The following is a 16,824-nucleotide window of genomic DNA, read 5'->3' as shown; positions in this document are numbered from 1 at the left end:
AAATGAAGTCATGATTATTACTTGGCTCCTGTTTCCAAGATACAGCTTCAAGGTCAAAACTGCATCAAAATAATTCAAAATGACGAGGGGGGGTGTGCGATTATGCTCCATAACTTTTATGCAAAATGTAATATACACTATATTATCAAAAGTATTGGGGCACCTGCCTTTACACGCACATGAACTTTAATGGCATCCCAGTCTTGGTCCATAGGGTTCAATATTGAGTTGGCCCACCGTTTACAGCTATAACAGCTTCAACTCTTCTGAGAAGGCTGTCCACAAGGTTTAGGAGTGTGTCTATAATAATATAACTTTCCATTCATTTATTGGTTTTTCATCTAACATTTTCATGCTCCCTCCACATTGGGACTGCAAAAGGCATGGATTTCTTCTTGTTTAGCCAATGACGCAGATAAGTACATTTAATGCAACAATAATGAGGGGCCCAACTCTTGTCCCAGTCCCCTATTTTGCATCCAAAATATAGGTGGTATGCCTTTTTTACCACTGCCGTCATACTGCACTTTTGAGATCCAAAAGTAACCTCACCGTAAATGCAGCAGAAGTTATCTGCGTTGTTTAAACAGCTTCGAGGCATCTTGGCATCTGAGGGAAAATATCATGTAACTGTTCCTTGGAAATGTTAGGCAATGACACTTTCACAAGCAAACCAGATGTAACTGTATGATCTGTAGATCTAACCAAGATAAATGTACCTTGCAATAAAAAAAAATTGCAGTTAGGTAATAATGTTTAATCTCAAAGTGAAGATAAATTTATACACTTTCATGTGGTGCCATTTTCATTGTTCTACCGTACTTTGTTGATAGGTTACGAGGCATCCTGATCATCGGGTGCCTCCCTCCCTTCTGTGTATAAATCTTTATTGTGAAGTAGCTTGAAAACTTTAGCCAACCAGCACCTTTATCACCTTTTTTTTTCTAATTTATCTAATCAAAATATGTAAGAATTAGCACATTTTAGCTCGGAGGTCGATCATTTCCCCAAATTTGTAGACCAGTACAGCGCTCAACGTCTTCACTAGATCCTGCTGACAGCTCCAGCAAAATAAAGGATCGAACTGTGGTTCCAAGCTGAGCCTCCATAGTGGCAGTTAGTTACCTTGTTGCGCTCCGCCCATACGCGTTACGTCAGCAATGACTTTATCAAGGATTTATATATACTGTAAAAAAAACACTGGATTTGGACACCGCAGTACTTTGTGCTATGGCTGCATACAAACTGGAAGATTAGCTTGTGAAAAGATCAGTTTGTGTACCACTGGTCCTGGATGAAAACTGTGGATGTCCATAGCAGGTGAGAAGCTCTATGTGCATGTAGCTCCTGCCACTGCTTGCAAACACAGGGTACAAATCCTGATGTTGCTTGCACACACTGTTTAGCACAGCCTGAGCCACTGAGCATTAATTACCCCCCCCCCCCCCCGGAGTCTTTAATGATATTTTAAATTCACCAGAATCTGTTCAATGCCAGGAAACTGAAGTAGGAAAAATGTGGCAGCAGAGTCTCTCTCTTCGACATCATATTGAACACAGCAGGCAGCTGTCAAATGCAACAGCCCACTCTGATGGTCACTTCTCACTTTCCCCTGTGAAACTGCCCCCAGCTCCAAGGTTTTGCTAGAGGTTTTCTCTTCCTCTCCTCTCTAGCACCCACCTTCCAGGTCTTGTAGTCCCACATAGTTCTAAAAAACTGGGTCCAGTCTCTCTGGGGACTACATCCTCCACAAGTCTTTGCTTCTCCCAGCAGTCCTCTAGCAAGGGTGGTGTGGCCATTTCTCCCCAGGCTGTATTGTAGCCAATCACAGAGACCTCCTTATGCTTGGCAGTGGGCTCTCCTTCAGCAGCTGTGGCAACTTGTGGACCTCTCTGGCATTGAAGCTGCTCCTCACTCTTCACTGGTGGCCAGAACACCCAATCATGTGCAGAGGATTGAATGATTGAAGTGTATACTCACAATTTTTTGCGTGAAGGTTCTCACCTTCTTTAGTAAATTCCTCTCTTCTTCACGAAGAGCACCATGTCTGCCACCAGCAATCTTAGTAGTTCCATCTTGGCATGCCTTGATGCCGGATAAATCACCTTCTTGCACAATCATGGGGAGCTATGTCAGTTATATGGCTCGTTCAAAAGGGTGATAGCTAGTGCTGGGCAAACGGTTTGGCCCGAGCATGAACAAAACAGCAGAGTTAGCCCAATATTTTTGTATAATATGAAAGATGATGTTACCCTGAGAAAATATATACCTAACATGTCACACTTTAAAATTGCGCACACTCGTGGACTGGCGACAAACGACGGTACTTGAAAATCTCCATAGGCAACTCTTTAAAACAAAAAAAATGACACATCCATTCGACCAATCCCCAGAAGAGGTCCATTCGTGACAAAACGCGTAAGGTGGAGCCTCCGCTGGTGACGTCATCACGCTAGCCTTCCGCGATGGTGGTGAGTCGAACACTCTAGAAAATAGGGAGAAGCGAATAGAGACACCGCGGCTTTTATGTGACACAACCGCTTATGATGACATTTCGTTCCTGTAAGTGCAATTTTTTCTTTTAAATAAATGAATTCGAATTGACATACTGCGCTATGGGAGTTTCTATCTTTTATCTTTGAGCAACATTAGAAAATCTTTGAGCAACATTAGAAGATCGGCTGGTCCGGATGACCATAAGTTTTGGGGAGACTTATAAATTCCCTGTGCTGAGCGAGACTGTTAGCAGCAGTCATGGCTTTTTGGTAAGCAAGCTACCTCACTTTTGGGTGTTGACCTGAACACACGTTTGCTTTGGGAAGATTGGTGTCACAGCTTTTGTTTCCTGCAATTCATCTTTTCTCCTCTGGAGGCTCAATATATATGAATTTTCCTATTTGATCACTATGGGACATTGCCTTCCTTTTCCTTATTTTCTTTTTTGAATATTTTTTTTTCTTTTTTTATATGGATTTTCCTATTTGATCAATATGGGACATTGCCTTAGTTTTCCTTTTTTTTCTTTTTTGAATATTTTTTTCTTTTTTTATATGGATTTTCCTATTTGATCACTATGGGACATTGCCTTAGTTTTCCTTTTTTTTCTTTTTTGAATATTTTTTTTTCTTTTTTTATATGGATTTTCCTATTTGATCACTATGGGACATTGCCTTAGTTTGCCTTTTTTTTCTTTTTTGAATATTTCTTTCTTTTTCTTTTTTCATCGTAGTGGTTTTTGGTTTCACTCAATATTGTATGTATCACTAATTCGTTGATTACTCTATAATTTTTATTACTATAAGGATATCATATTTTAATTTATATTAATATTAGCGGTGCACCTGCCGTGTTTTTTTTGTTCTATTGGAAGTTTTTTGGTATTGAACTTAGGTGCTGGCTGCTTTACACTTATTATATTTTTATCATTTATTTATTTTTATCTAGCACAGCGTTGGCCTTAGGGCCCTTTTTTTCTGGACGCTTTAATACAGGTTACCTGTTTAGAATTACAGAGGAGGTCTTGTGCTAGAATTATTGCTACATTTTTGGGTGTGACTTACGTATGCGTTTGCTTCTCCGCGCAAGCACAGATGGATGGGACGCTTTAAAAATCATAAAATTGTCATTCAAAGTGCGACAGTACTGAAAGCTGGAAATTGGCCTGGGCAGGAAGGGGGGAAAAATGCCCTGTAGGCCAGTGGTTAAACGGGTACCCAGGGTTTGAAGATCTGCAAAAGCAGGCCAGAAGAGTCTGTAGCCACCGACAGCTTCCAAGATCTCTCTCATGACCGGTTTGCTTTAAGGGCCGGTTCACGCTAGATGCGCTGCAAATCCTCACCGCGACAAAATCGCAACCTGTTCATGCAAATTGATATTAAGTTAACGACACCCTGCAATCAGTTTGCAAAACGCAACGCGATTTACAGAATCGGATCGCATGGGCGTTGGACAAAAAAAAAGGGTCCTGCATGAGTTTGGTCCGAATCTGATGCCAATACAGCTATACAGTTTTTATGGCCGAATTGGCATTGCACAGCAATGCAGTGCGAATCACATGCAAGGTCTGGCATCGCACTAGTATGAACCGGCCCTTAATCTTTCCTTGCTGATCAGCTTAGCAAATGACAGTACAGAACTCTGTGTTTACTAACAACACAGGGCTCTGTGCACAGGGCAGCGATGTGGCTAATTTTTTTCCACCCTGCAAAGCACAGAGAAAAACCAACTACATTCATTAGTAAAAGCAGCACATATTGAACACACATTTAACCCCTTGAATGTCCTGGATGTTAACCCCTTCCCAGCCAGTGTCATTAGTACAGTGACAGTGTACTGTATATTATTAGCACTGATCATTGTATTAGTGTCACTGGTGATGTCAGTGGCAGTCAGTTCCCACCCAAGTGCCAGATTGTCCGCCGCACTATCACAGTCCTGCTATAAGTCGCTGATCGTCGCCATTATTAGTATTAAAAAAATGAAAAAATTCCAGTGTCTATACCATAGTTTGTGTACGCTATAACTTTCACGCAAACCAATCAATATACAAAAACGCAGCTCTCCATTAAAATGAATAGAAAATGCATTAAAAACACATCGCAGTTGTGTTTTTGGCACTTTTTTTTAATTACATGCCCATGTTTCAGAGGTGCATGCTGGGAGCCAGACAACCAGAAAACATACGAGAAACACATCAAAAACGCATATATGGAGCAGTGCGAAAGCAGCCTAACGTACACAGGTTAGTCAGCATAGGTGTAAGGAGTTGAAGGTAGGGGGGAACTTGTTAAAGAGGAGTTTTAAAGTTTTAAAAAAATTGAAGTCAGCAACTACACATACTGTAGCTGCTGACTTTAACCCCCCTGGCGGTATTCCCGAGTCTGGCTCGGGGTGGATTTTACATACCAAAAGCGGTATCCCCGAGCCAGACTCGGGCTTGCATCGCAGGATCCAGGAAGAGCATACTTACCTTGTCCCCTGGATCCTGCGATGTCTCCCCGCTGTGATCGGCGAGCCGCTGTGTCTCGCTCGATTCACAGTGCCGAGCTCCGTTCCCTGCGAGCGTTGCGACGCACGGGGACGGAGTTCAGCGGCAAATTCAAAAGTGAAACACACAGTATAGATACAGTATACTCCAATCTTACAGATTACAGTACTGTATCAAATAATTACACATCCCCTTTGTCCCTAGTGGTCTGCCCAGTGTCCTGCATGCAGTTTTATATATATAAAACTGTTCTTTCTGCCTGGAAACTGGAGATTGTCCATAGCAACCAAAACTGTCTCTTTACATCAAAAGTGGTTTTAGACCAGCTAGAAAAAAGCGATAATAAATTAGAATCACTTGCAGAATTGAGCGATAGTGATTTGTGGGGAGATCCGTCATCAAACACTAAAAGTAATAAAAGCTAACATTCTGGAACTGAGCAAATTTCAGTGTTTTTGATTTGATTACATTATTATATAATTTTTATTATTATTATATTATTATGTGTTTTAATTATTTATAGTTATTTATTATATTATAATTTTTTATTTCGTTTTTCAAACTTTATCATACCCGGGATGTCTACTAGACTCTTGTGTGGACAGATTTAAGTGAGTTATTCCTAAGAATTACAGGCCTACAAAATAAAACGCCAAATTTCTGTGCAAAATAATTGTACCGCTTTCAGCGCCTAAAATCTGAAATAATCATACCGCCAGAGAGGTTAAGGGCTCATGCACACAGGACGTTTTTACAACTGCTGTTAGGGGCGTCTGAAATGTTTTTTTTATTAATTGCCTCTAAATGCCCCTCTGTGTTAGCCTATGTGTCCATGCAGACATAAAATGTCAGAGGTGTTTGGTGGCATAAGCGTTTAGGGGCAGTAGAAAAAAAATGACAGCCTGTGCGTCCAGGAGCAGAGGCTGTTGAGCTGCAAAAAACGAAAAACACCCAAAAACGCTGCTAAACGCGTCTAAATGTATTAGGACAATTACCTGCCCTGGAATCCAGAAATGTTGGCAATGTTTCCATCGGCTTTCAAGTGCTGCCGCTGCCAATCGTGGTAAGGGAAACCGGCAGTGAAGTCATACCAACTTTTTGAGATGGGAACGAAGGACACCTATTAGCAAAAGTATGTTGGCATAGGACACACCCCCTGCCACAAAAATAATGATTAGTTAAATGCACAAGTGCTTTTTTTTTTTTACCACTACTATTCCTTAATACTGACTTTTGAAATTTACAAATGTTGCAATGTATAAAGTATGAAAAGTTTAGCACTGAGAATCACTTTTTTAAAGATAAAAAGTGCATTTTATATACAGCTATATAGATCAGACCAAAAGGAGGGACAAATGAGGAGGAATGAGGGACAGAGGGATATTGCTCCAAATCAGGGACAGTCCCTCGAAATCAGGGACAGCTGGGAGCTATGGTGAAGCCTTTCAAGTTCACAGCTGGTTCCCTACTTCGCATGCACGAAGAGCGCTGTGCTTTCTGAATGACCCGACGGTGGGGGAAGGAGGAGGGGGGCTGAACTTCAGAGTCATCTCGCCGCGGCGAGATCTCTCGGAAATGGGGACGGGTACCTGCTCCTCCCCCGAAAGGTGCCAAATGTGGTACAGAAGGGGGGGGGGGGGGGCAGATAAGCAAAGCTTCCACCTTTGGGTAGAACTCTGCTTTAAGAATAGTTCAGTAAAGTCTGGAATTCTGCTTTATTGAAATTTTGTTTTGTGACCTTTCAATAAAGTTTGTTAAAAAAAAATGTAGGCAGTGCAATACGCCGAAATCGGCACAATGGCGCTGCCGTCTCCTGCTAGTGCTGCTGCTACGAATGGACCATAAAGGAGTGGGAGGGGGAGCATAAAAATGAAGCTCAACCACCGATTTATTTTTATACTGCTCCCCCACACTCAGGTGTAAATGAGCCCCAACAGTGCCGGGTCCTGGAGTTGGGCTGTAAGGGATGGGTCCCACCAGCCAGGGTGGTCGCTGTTGCCTTGCTTTGCACAGGGCTGGTTTACACCAACGCATTTCGCTGCTGCACATTGCGATAAAATGACGCAGGCATTGCTTTACTGCGATGCATTGCCGCACTGCACAGCGCATGGAATTGATGTTAAAAAAAAAGTAAGTGGTGTAATGTATAACGATGCATCGGAGGGCGCGATCACGTGGTGTGTGCGATGCGTTATAACGATGCATAGGAGGGCGCAATCACGCGGTGTGTGCAATGCGTTATAACGATGCATCGGAGGGTGTGATCTTGCGGTGTGTGCGATGCGTTATAACAATACATTGGAGGGCGCGATCATGGGGTGTGTGCGATGCGTTATAACGATGCATCGGAGGGTGTGACCACGCAGTGTGTGCGATGCGTTATAACGATGCATCGGAGGGCGCGATCACGCGGTGTGTGCGATGCGTTATAACGATGCATCGGAGGGCGCGATCACGTGGCGTGTGCGATGCGTTACGCGTTGGTGCAGCGTCAGTTTGTAGGAAAGGGATAGAGATGGGGGGTGCCATGGCAGAATGGTTATCTAAGGAGTGATGTCAGATGTAGAGAGTGAAGCCGGGGATGATGATGATGACAGCCCCGGAGGAGGTGATGATGAGGATTGCAGGCAGCCCCGGACACACACCACCTCCTCCTCCCCCCCCCCCCCCCCGGCCCTCCTCTGGCGGGCGGACCCGGAACAGTCAGGCGGACGGTGATCAGCGGCCAGGAACGGTCCCGGTACACGCCGCCATCATGCAGGGGAACCTGGCAGAGGAGCTGGAGGTTGGTGTGTGCCCAGGATGGGGGAGGGGCTGGAGCCCACCGGGTGTTGGTGAACCACAAGGCCCAGCCAGCCCTGTCAGCTCAGGGTGATCAGGACATGCTGGGAGTTGTGGTTCTGCAACACATGCAGAGTCTGCGTCAAATGTTGCGGCGTTCTGCGTTTTGTTGCGTCCTGAGGACTGTCAGCGCACGCTGCCCATGCATGTGGAGTGAGGAGCGGTCATGTGTTTGTATAGGACCCTGGCACTCCCATACAGGGCATTTTTGTAATGCAGCGCACTGCAAGGCATGTCCCTGGCAGCATGTGATGGGGCGTCACTCAGAATTAAGGGTAACACATGGCACCCCGGGGGGCACCCACAGCAGATGTCAGCCAGACGTCACCATGTGACCGTTATTGTGGTTATTGCACAATTTCAGACTACGGAGGAGAAGGGGTGTGGAGATGCTGACGTCTATAGGGGGACTATGGAGAAGGAGGGGTGCAGGCTTCTATAGGGGGACTGTGGAGAAGGAGGGGTGCAGGCTTCTATAGGGGGACTATGGAGAAGGAGGGGTGCAGGCTTCTATAGGGGGACTATGGAGAAGGAGGGGTGCAGGCTTCTATAGGGGGACTATGGAGAAGGAGGGGTGCAGGCTTCTATAGGGGGACTATGGAGAAGGAGGGGTGCAGGCTTCTATAGGGGGACTATGGAGAAGGAGGGGTGCAGGCTTCTATAGGTGGACTATGGAGAAGGAGGGGTGCACGCTTCTATATGGGACTGCTGAGAAGGAGGGGTGCAGGCTTCTATAGGGGGACTATGGGGAAGGAGGGGTGCAGGCTTTCTATAGGGGGACTAAGGAGAAGGAGGGGTGCAGACTTTCTATATGGGGACTATGGAGAAGGAGGGGTGCAGGCTTCTATAGGGGGACTATGGAGAAGGAGGGGTGCAGGCTTCTATAGGGGGACTATGGAGAAGGAGGGGTGCAGGCTTTCTATAGGGGGACTAAGGAGAAGGAGGGGTGCAGACTTTCTATAGGGGGACTATGGAGAAGGAGGGGTGCAGGCTTCTATAGGGGGACTATGGAGAAGGAGGGGTGCAGGCTTCTATAGGGGGACTATGGAGAAGGAGGGGTGCAGGCTTCTATAGGGGGACTATGGAGAAGGAGGGGTGCAGGCTTCTATAGGGGGACTATGGAGAAGGAGGGGTGCAGGCTTCTATAGGGGGACTATGGAGAAGGAGGGGTGCAGGCTTTCTATAGGGGGACTAAGGAGAAGGAGGGGTGCAGACTTTCTATAGGGGGACTATGGAGAAGGAGGGGTGCAGGCTTCTATAGGGGGACTATGGAGAAGGAGGGGTGCAGGCTTCTATAGGGGGACCATGGAGAAGGAGGGGTGCAGGCTTCTATAGGGGGACTATGGAGAAGGAGGGGTGCAGGCTTTCTATATGTGGACTATGGAGCAGGAGGGGTGCAGGCTTCTATAGGGGGACTATGGAGAAAGAGGGGTGCAGGCTTCTATAGGGGGACTATGGGGAAGGAGGGGTGCAGGCTTCTATAGGGGGACTATGGAGAAGGAGGGGTGCAGGCTTCTATAGGGGGACTATGGAGAAGGAGGAGTGCAGGCTTCTATAGGGGGACTATGGAGAAGGAGGGGTGCAGGATTTCTATAGGTGGACTATGGAGCAGGAGGGGTGCAGGCTTCTAGAGAGGAGGACTATGGAGAAGGAGGGGTGCAGGCTTTCTATAGGTGGACTATGGAGAAGGAGGGGGTGCAGGTTTCTAGAGAGGAGGATTATGGAGAAGGAGGGGTGCAGGCTTTCTATAGGTGGACTATTGAGAAGGAGGGTGTGCACGATTTCTACAGGTGGACTATGGAGCAGTAGGGTTGTAGGCTTCCAGAGAGGAGGACTATGGAGAAGGAGGGGTGCAGGCTTCTATAGGGGGACTATGGAGCAGGACAGATGCAGGCTTCTACTGGGTACTACTGAGTATGGTAGGCACTTAGGTGCCAGCTTATATAGGGTATATATGTAACCGGGAGCGTGCTTAGATTCCAACTATATTGGGTTGCCTACACAGCAGAAGGAGTGCTTAGGTGCCAGCTTGTATGGGGTGCATACAGAACAGGAAGGGTACTTAGTTGCTGCATTGTATAGGGTGACTATGGACAAAGAAGGGCACTTAGGTGCCAGACTGTGTACGGTGCCACCAGACCAAAAAAGGGGGCTTAAGTGCTAACTACAAAGTGAGAGGGGCACTTAGTTGCAAGCTTGTATTGGTTGCATACAGAACAAGAGGGTGCTTAGTTGCTGGATTGTATAGGGTGACTATGGAGTAAGAAGGATGCCAGACTGTGTATGATGCCTCCAGTCCAGGAAGGGGCCTTAGGTGCCAACTTGTATAGAGTGACTGAAGAGTAAGAGGGGCACTTAGGTGCCAGATTGCATTGGGTGTTCACAGAACAAGGAGGGTACTTAGGGTAAAATCGAAGCAGAAGGGTGGCTAGGTGCAGACTTCTATTGAGTGTCTACAGATCAGGAAGGGCGACTACAGAACAAGAAGGATGCTTAGGTGCCAGACTGTACTGGGTTGTCAGCTTGTATAGAGTGACTACAAAGTAAGAGGGGCACTTAGTTGCAAGCTTGTATTGGTTGCATACAGAACAAGAGGGTGCTTAGTTGCTGGATTGTATAGGGTGACTATGGAGTAAGAAGGATGCCAGACTGTGTATGGTGCCTCCAGTCCAGGAAGGGGGCTTAGGTGCCAACTTGTATAGGGTGACTAAAGAGTAAGAGGGGCACTTAGGTGCCAGATTGCATTGGGTGTCCACAGAACAAGGAGGATACTGAGGGTAAATTCAGAGCAGGAAGGATGCTTAGGTGCCAGCTTGTATCGAGTGTCTGCATAGCAGGTAGGGTGTTTAGGTGCCAGCGTGTATAGGATGACTACAGAGCAAGAAGGGGGCTTAGATACCAGCTTGTATAGGGTAATTACAGAGTAGGAGGGGCACTTAGGTGCCTGATTGTATTGGGTGCCTACAGAACAAGGAGGGTGCTTAGTTGCTGGCTTGTATAGGGTAACTATAGAGCAGGAAGGGCACTTAGGTGCCAACTTGTATCAGGTGCATACAAAACAGGGAAGGTGCTTAGTTACTGGATTGTATAGGGTGACTATTGAGTAAGAAGGGCACTTGGGTGCCAGACTGTATACGGAACCTACAGAGCAGGAGAGGCGCCTAGGTGGCAGCTTGTACAGGGTGACTGCAGAGTAAGAGGGGCACGTAGGTGCCAGATTGCATTGGGTATCTACAGAACAAGGAGGGTACTTTGTTTCCGGCTTGTACAGAGTAACTACAGAGCAGGAAAGGGGCTTAGATGCCAGCTTGTATTGGGTGTCTACAGAGCAAGAAGGGTGACTACAGAGCAGAAAGGGGCTTAGGTGCCAGCTTGTATAGGATGACTGTAGTATGAAGGGTGCTCAGGTGCCAGACTGTATTGGGTGCCTACAGAGCAGGAAGGGTAATTAGGTGCCAGCTTATAGTGGGTTCCTACAGAACAAGGAGGATACTCAGTCACTGGCTTGTATAGAATGACTACAGAGCGGTTTAGCCTGTAAAAAGTATATGAAGCTTTATTAGTTACAAAAATGTGTCTTAAAAATGCAAAGTGTTAAAAGAATACCAAATGTCAGCACCTTCCAGCGATGGGATGATCCTATTGTGATGTCAGCTCTAACTCAATCACAGCGTCCTATTGGTTAATGACACATGTCATATGAGCCTCTAGGAGCTGGGGGCAAAACAAAGGAGACAAAATGATTCCAGCCTAATATGATCTAGAAAAGTAGTTCTACATCTAGACAATGAATTATAGCAATCAGACCAATAAGTCCTCCTACAGATAGAGCAGTGTGATATATATAAGATGTATATAGCAGATATACGGATAGTGTTATTAGCAGCAAGGGTGAAGATACAAGCAGAGAAGTCACTGCAGTGTTCATGTCATTTGCAGAGAGGACGTATAAAGTTGTAAAATGCAAAGTGTCTATAAGCAAATCCAAGAAAGGCAAAACAAAATGTTTGAACACTGCGATATTCATACATATACAAGGGACATTTTGTGTTATCCGGATTGAGTTCAAGGACTGACAATATTGTCGTCCCATCGCTGGAAGGTGCTGACATATGTTATTATTTTAAAAACTCCTGTCCACAGCTCCTCAGGACCGGCACGGTGAAAAAAAAAAAAAAAAAATCTAAAAAAATCGATTTGCTTAAATTTTGAATTGATTTGACCTCTCAAGTCGATTCAAGATTTAAATCGATTTTTTTCCCCAGCCCTACCCTAGGCTTATACTCGAGTCAATACGTTTTCTCAGTTTTTCGTGGTAAAATTAGGTGTCTCGGCTTATATTATACCCGAGTATATACGGTATTCTCTATGGAGATGGTTCACATCTCCACTCCAAAATGCTTGAAGCTCAAACAAGTTCTGGAACTTTTTTTAGGCAGATTTGGGCGTTTTTTTTCTTCCGCTTTTTACATTGACTTGTACAAAATCGCTGTAAAATCGCACGACTCTCTGCCTAAAAACGCTACGCTTAGGTATGAATGGGGCCTTAGTGTTACACTTTTTTGAGCGTATAGTTGCCACACAATCAACAAGTGTATTATGTACTGACACAATCAGGTTGATTTACTAAAGGCAAATAAACTGTGCACTTGGAAGTGCTGTGGCTTTAGATCTGAGGGGAAGATCTGAAATGAGGGGAAGCTCTGCTGATTTCTATCATCCAATCATGTGCAAGCAAAAATGCTGTTTTTTATTTTCTTGGCATGTCCCCCTCGGATCTCCAGCGACTGCAGTTCCAAGTGCATTTGTAGTGCACAGTGGAGTGCAAAGTGCACAGTCTATTTGCCTTTAGTAAATCAACCCTTCTGCTGCCTTCACCAATACATCTTATCTGTGTTCTCTGACCAAGCCAGGTACACATCTGCTGTCAGGGACGAAATACGTCATTTCTATTTCCTCAGCTATCAGTCATAGATGGCACTTGTCAGTTTCAGAAAGAGAAATTTGTTTCTGGTTTGATTCTTTTAGTTTTGCTCACATGACTCAGAAGTTCTGGGGAAGGAAATATCAGACACTCTTGGGACACCATCTGTCCCTTATATGGAGGAGCGGCCTTTTTTTTTTTCTCACCCAAATGTTAGTTGTTCTTCTCTTGCTACGTCTAAAAATAAATGTACTGTATACCTAAAGCCAAGTATTTTTTTATTAATTTGGGGTTTTCATAGCCATCTGTGTTCTATTCAAGAGATTTCCCACCTGCTCCTGTCCGGTAGACACAACAGACAGTGAGGAAATCGAAAGTTTTCTCCTATTCGCGCATTAGCCCGCCACAACCTTACAGACCCAGTAAGGTTGTGACTGGCTAATGCAGGGTTCAAGGGGTTAAAGCTTGATCGATTTCCCCCCATTAACACAGTTATGCCCTGTACACACAGTCGGACTTTCCGCCGGAATATGTGCAATCGGTGCTTGTTGTTGGAAATTCCGACCGTGTGTGGGCTCCATCGGACTTTTTCCATCAGAATTTCCGACACACAAAGTTTGAGAGCAGGCTATAAAATTTTCCAACAACAAAATCCGTTCGTGTAAATTCCGACCGCGTGTGGACAAGTCCGACGCACAAAGTGCCACGCATGCTCAGAATAAATAAAGAGATGAAAGCTATTGGCTACTGCCCCGTTTATATTCCCGACGTACGTGTTTTACGTCACCGCGTTCAGAACGATCAGATTTTCCGACAACTTTGTGTGACCGTGTGTATGCAAGACAAGTTTGAGCCAACATCCGTCGGAATCGATCGTGTGTACAGGGCATTAGTGTTGATGGGGGGGGTTGCCTCCTGCAGTGCTATTGTGTTCTTTCGGCCGGCGGGGGCGCGAGTTAAAAAAAAAAAAAATACAAACAGGGATACATGCGAACTTGGCCTTGATGCTGAACTCCAGGTATGTTTTTTGGAATAGTTCTATTGCCCAGCTTGGAGCACCTGTGACCATTTAATTCCCAGAATGCCCGGGGCGTAGCACTGCGGTGGTGAGTCACACAGCCATTCTCACTCCAGCGTGTTCTGGCGCATGTTAAGTTGCACTCGCCTGAGTCGCAGACCATTTGATGCAGTCTTTACGGATTAGTAGAAGAAATATGTGCGTTGCGCTGTTGGTGGAAAATGAGTAGCTTGAATCTGGGGCAGAGGATTAAACTTCAGTACAGAGCACTTTTACCCCCTTCATGCCCAGGCCAATTTTCAGCTTTCAGCACGGTAGCACTTTGAATGACAACTGCGCGGTCATGCAGCACTGTACCCAAACAAAATTTTTATCATTTTGAGACAGATAGAGCTTTTTTTTGGTGGCATTTAATCACCACTGGGGTTTTGTTTTTTTTGCTAAACAAACGAAAAAAGACCAAACATTTTGACAAAAAAAAAGTTTTTCTTAGTTTCTGTTATAACATTTTGTAAATAAGTAATTTTTCTCCTTGACTGATGTACACTGATGAGGCTGCACTGATGGGCACTGATTGGCACCGATGAGAAGGCACTAATATGCACTGATAGGAGGCACTGATATGCAGCACTGATATGCAGCACTGATGGACACTGATAGGTGGCACTGATAGGCGGCAATTATAGGCACTGAAGGTCCCTGATAGGCAGCACTGATAGACGGTGTTGATAGGCGGCACTGATGGGCACTGACAGGCATCACTGATGTGCACTGTTTGGCACTGACAGGCATCAGTGAAGGGCATCACTGGTGGGCACTGACAGGCATCAGTGATGGGCACTAACAGGCATCACTGATGGACACTGATTGGCAGCACTGATGTGCACTGTTTGGCACTGCCAGGCATCAGTGAAGGGCATCACTGATGGGCACTGAAGGGGGCGACACTGATGGGGCTGCACTAATAATCAGGGCACTGGATATCAGTGCAGATGTCCCCAATGAGCAATGCCGCTTATTAGCTTTCCTCTCCTCACGTGCTGTCACGTGAGGAGAGGAATTCTGATAACCAGCACTTCCTATTTACACTGTGATCAGCTGTGATTGGACATGATAGGCTCTTTACTGTGATTGGTGATGCGCTGTGTTCAAGAGACAAGCATCACGATCACCAAGCTGCTCTCCCCCGGGGCGCGCACGAACAGCCCGTTCTGGAGGACATCATATGATGCCCAGTCAGAACGGTAAAGCCACCACCACTATAGGCCAGACGGGAAGGTGTTAACATCAAATTTTGCGTAAAAATTGGCAAAAGTAGGAACCCTTGTACGCTCATGCTGGTATGTTTTTTTTGGGGTGTACAATAGGGGTGCAACGGATCAAAAAACTCACGGTTTGGATCGTTCCTTGGCTCAGGAGTCACAGTTCAGATCATTTTCGGATCAACAAAAAAAAAATATCTTCCCCACTGTAATATCCACAATCTCCCTATTGGCAGGGTGTGGCAGAGTATTGGCGGGTATATTGGCAGGGTATATTGGCGGGTATATTGGCAAGGTGTATTGGCAGGGTATTGACAGGATATTGGCAGGGTATTGGCAGGGTATTGTCAGGGTATGGAAGAGTATTGCAGCAGGCTATTGCAGAGTATTGCAGCAGGGCATTGCAGAGTATTGCAGCAGGGCATTGCAGAGTATTGGCAGGGCATTGCAGCAGGGCATTGCAGAGTATTGGCAGGGCATTGCTGACATCCGATCTCTCCCCTCCACTGTACAGATCAGTACACAGAGGGGAGAGAAGAACCGGCATCATGACATGACATCGGTTTGTTACAAGTGATCGCTCCGTCATTTGAGGGAGCGATCACGTGCTAAACGGCCGCCGGGTGTACCAAGATGGCCGCCGCTCTGGAGCTAGGCCGAAGCCGCGGCCTTTCCTATGGCCGAGGCCACAGAGCGCTCCGCGGATCGCGGGTGTCCCGATCTGCGGAGGTTGATCCGTACGGGTCACGGATCGATGACGATCTGTTGCACCCCTAGTGTACAGGACACTGGGAATGTGTCCTGGATGACTGGTATATTTACTCAATATTTGATTTGGGGTCCCTTTAAGGGGGACAGTTTTGGAGACATTGCTGAGTACTCAGGTTCTCACCCATGCAGAGTGATGTGTTTCGGGGGAATTTGGCTAAAGAGAGGACCGATTCCCAGTACTCTCTGGTTGGATAAGTCCATATTAGGGAACCGGAATTTTGGAGGCTTGAAGAGTTTTGGGGTGGGAAGAACCTCCAAACCCTGATATTCAAATATGGTGTAGCACTTTTTTACATGCAGTGCAATAAATCTAATAAGTGAATGGCACAATTCAATAAACAAAAATTAAAGTCTTCTTATAGTGCTTCAATTCTTATTTATACCGCTTAGTGTTCTTGTATCCTTCACACACTTGTGAACCCTCCACCAGTTGTGCTCTCACCTCAACTCCATTACCTCACATAGCATGTAGGGTCATAGAGAGCTTGTGTTCCCCTTAGTGGGCTGGTGTTATTTCCATAATATACCTTAGTGGTCCTCCTTGGTGGTAGATTCCTTCTATGCTCCTGGTTATGATCCAGCTTCTTCTTACAAAGCCGTAGGTGTTATCCCATGACTTTATCACCTGGTGACGAAATGTGTAGGGTCGGGCTTGTTGGATGACTTTATGATGCTCGGGATAGTACGGAGGATCGGTAAAACAAATGAGAAAACCACCAATATCCATAAGGAGGATTTTATATGTTTTATGCTGGTTATGTTTGGTGCGATGCAGCACCCTTGTAATGTGAGTAATATTCTGCACAAGAGAATGGTCAATAAACATTTTAATAGGATAAAGCGCTGTTTTAGTATCTTCTCTGTATATAAGCTATGACGTGGAGGAGTGAGCTGGAGAGTGCTTTAAAGGGATAGCACCTTGGGTTTTGTAAGAAGAAGCTGGATCATAACCAGGAGCCATAGAGTGAATCTACCACCAAGGAGGACCACTAGGCATAAGGGAAAAAACACCAGCCCACTA

General features: G+C 45.7%; 1 protein-coding gene across 1 annotated transcript in view; it reads left to right on the top strand.

Annotated features, from left to right (window-relative positions):
* Positions 1-7,626: 7,626 nt before the first annotated feature.
* Positions 7,627-16,824, top strand: part of SHFL (shiftless antiviral inhibitor of ribosomal frameshifting) — a 72,602-nt gene continuing 63,404 nt past the window's right edge. Inside the window, exon 1 of the mRNA XM_073622537.1 lies at positions 7,627-7,772. Coding sequence (XP_073478638.1) covers positions 7,743-7,772 — 30 coding nt within the window. The 5' untranslated portion in view covers positions 7,627-7,742. The remainder of the gene's footprint in view (positions 7,773-16,824) is intronic.

Source organism: Aquarana catesbeiana, linkage group LG03 (assembly GCF_042186555.1).
Source record: "Aquarana catesbeiana isolate 2022-GZ linkage group LG03, ASM4218655v1, whole genome shotgun sequence".
Taxonomy (NCBI): Eukaryota; Metazoa; Chordata; class Amphibia; order Anura; family Ranidae; genus Aquarana; species Aquarana catesbeiana.
This window is presented reverse-complemented; position numbering and strand designations above follow the sequence as displayed.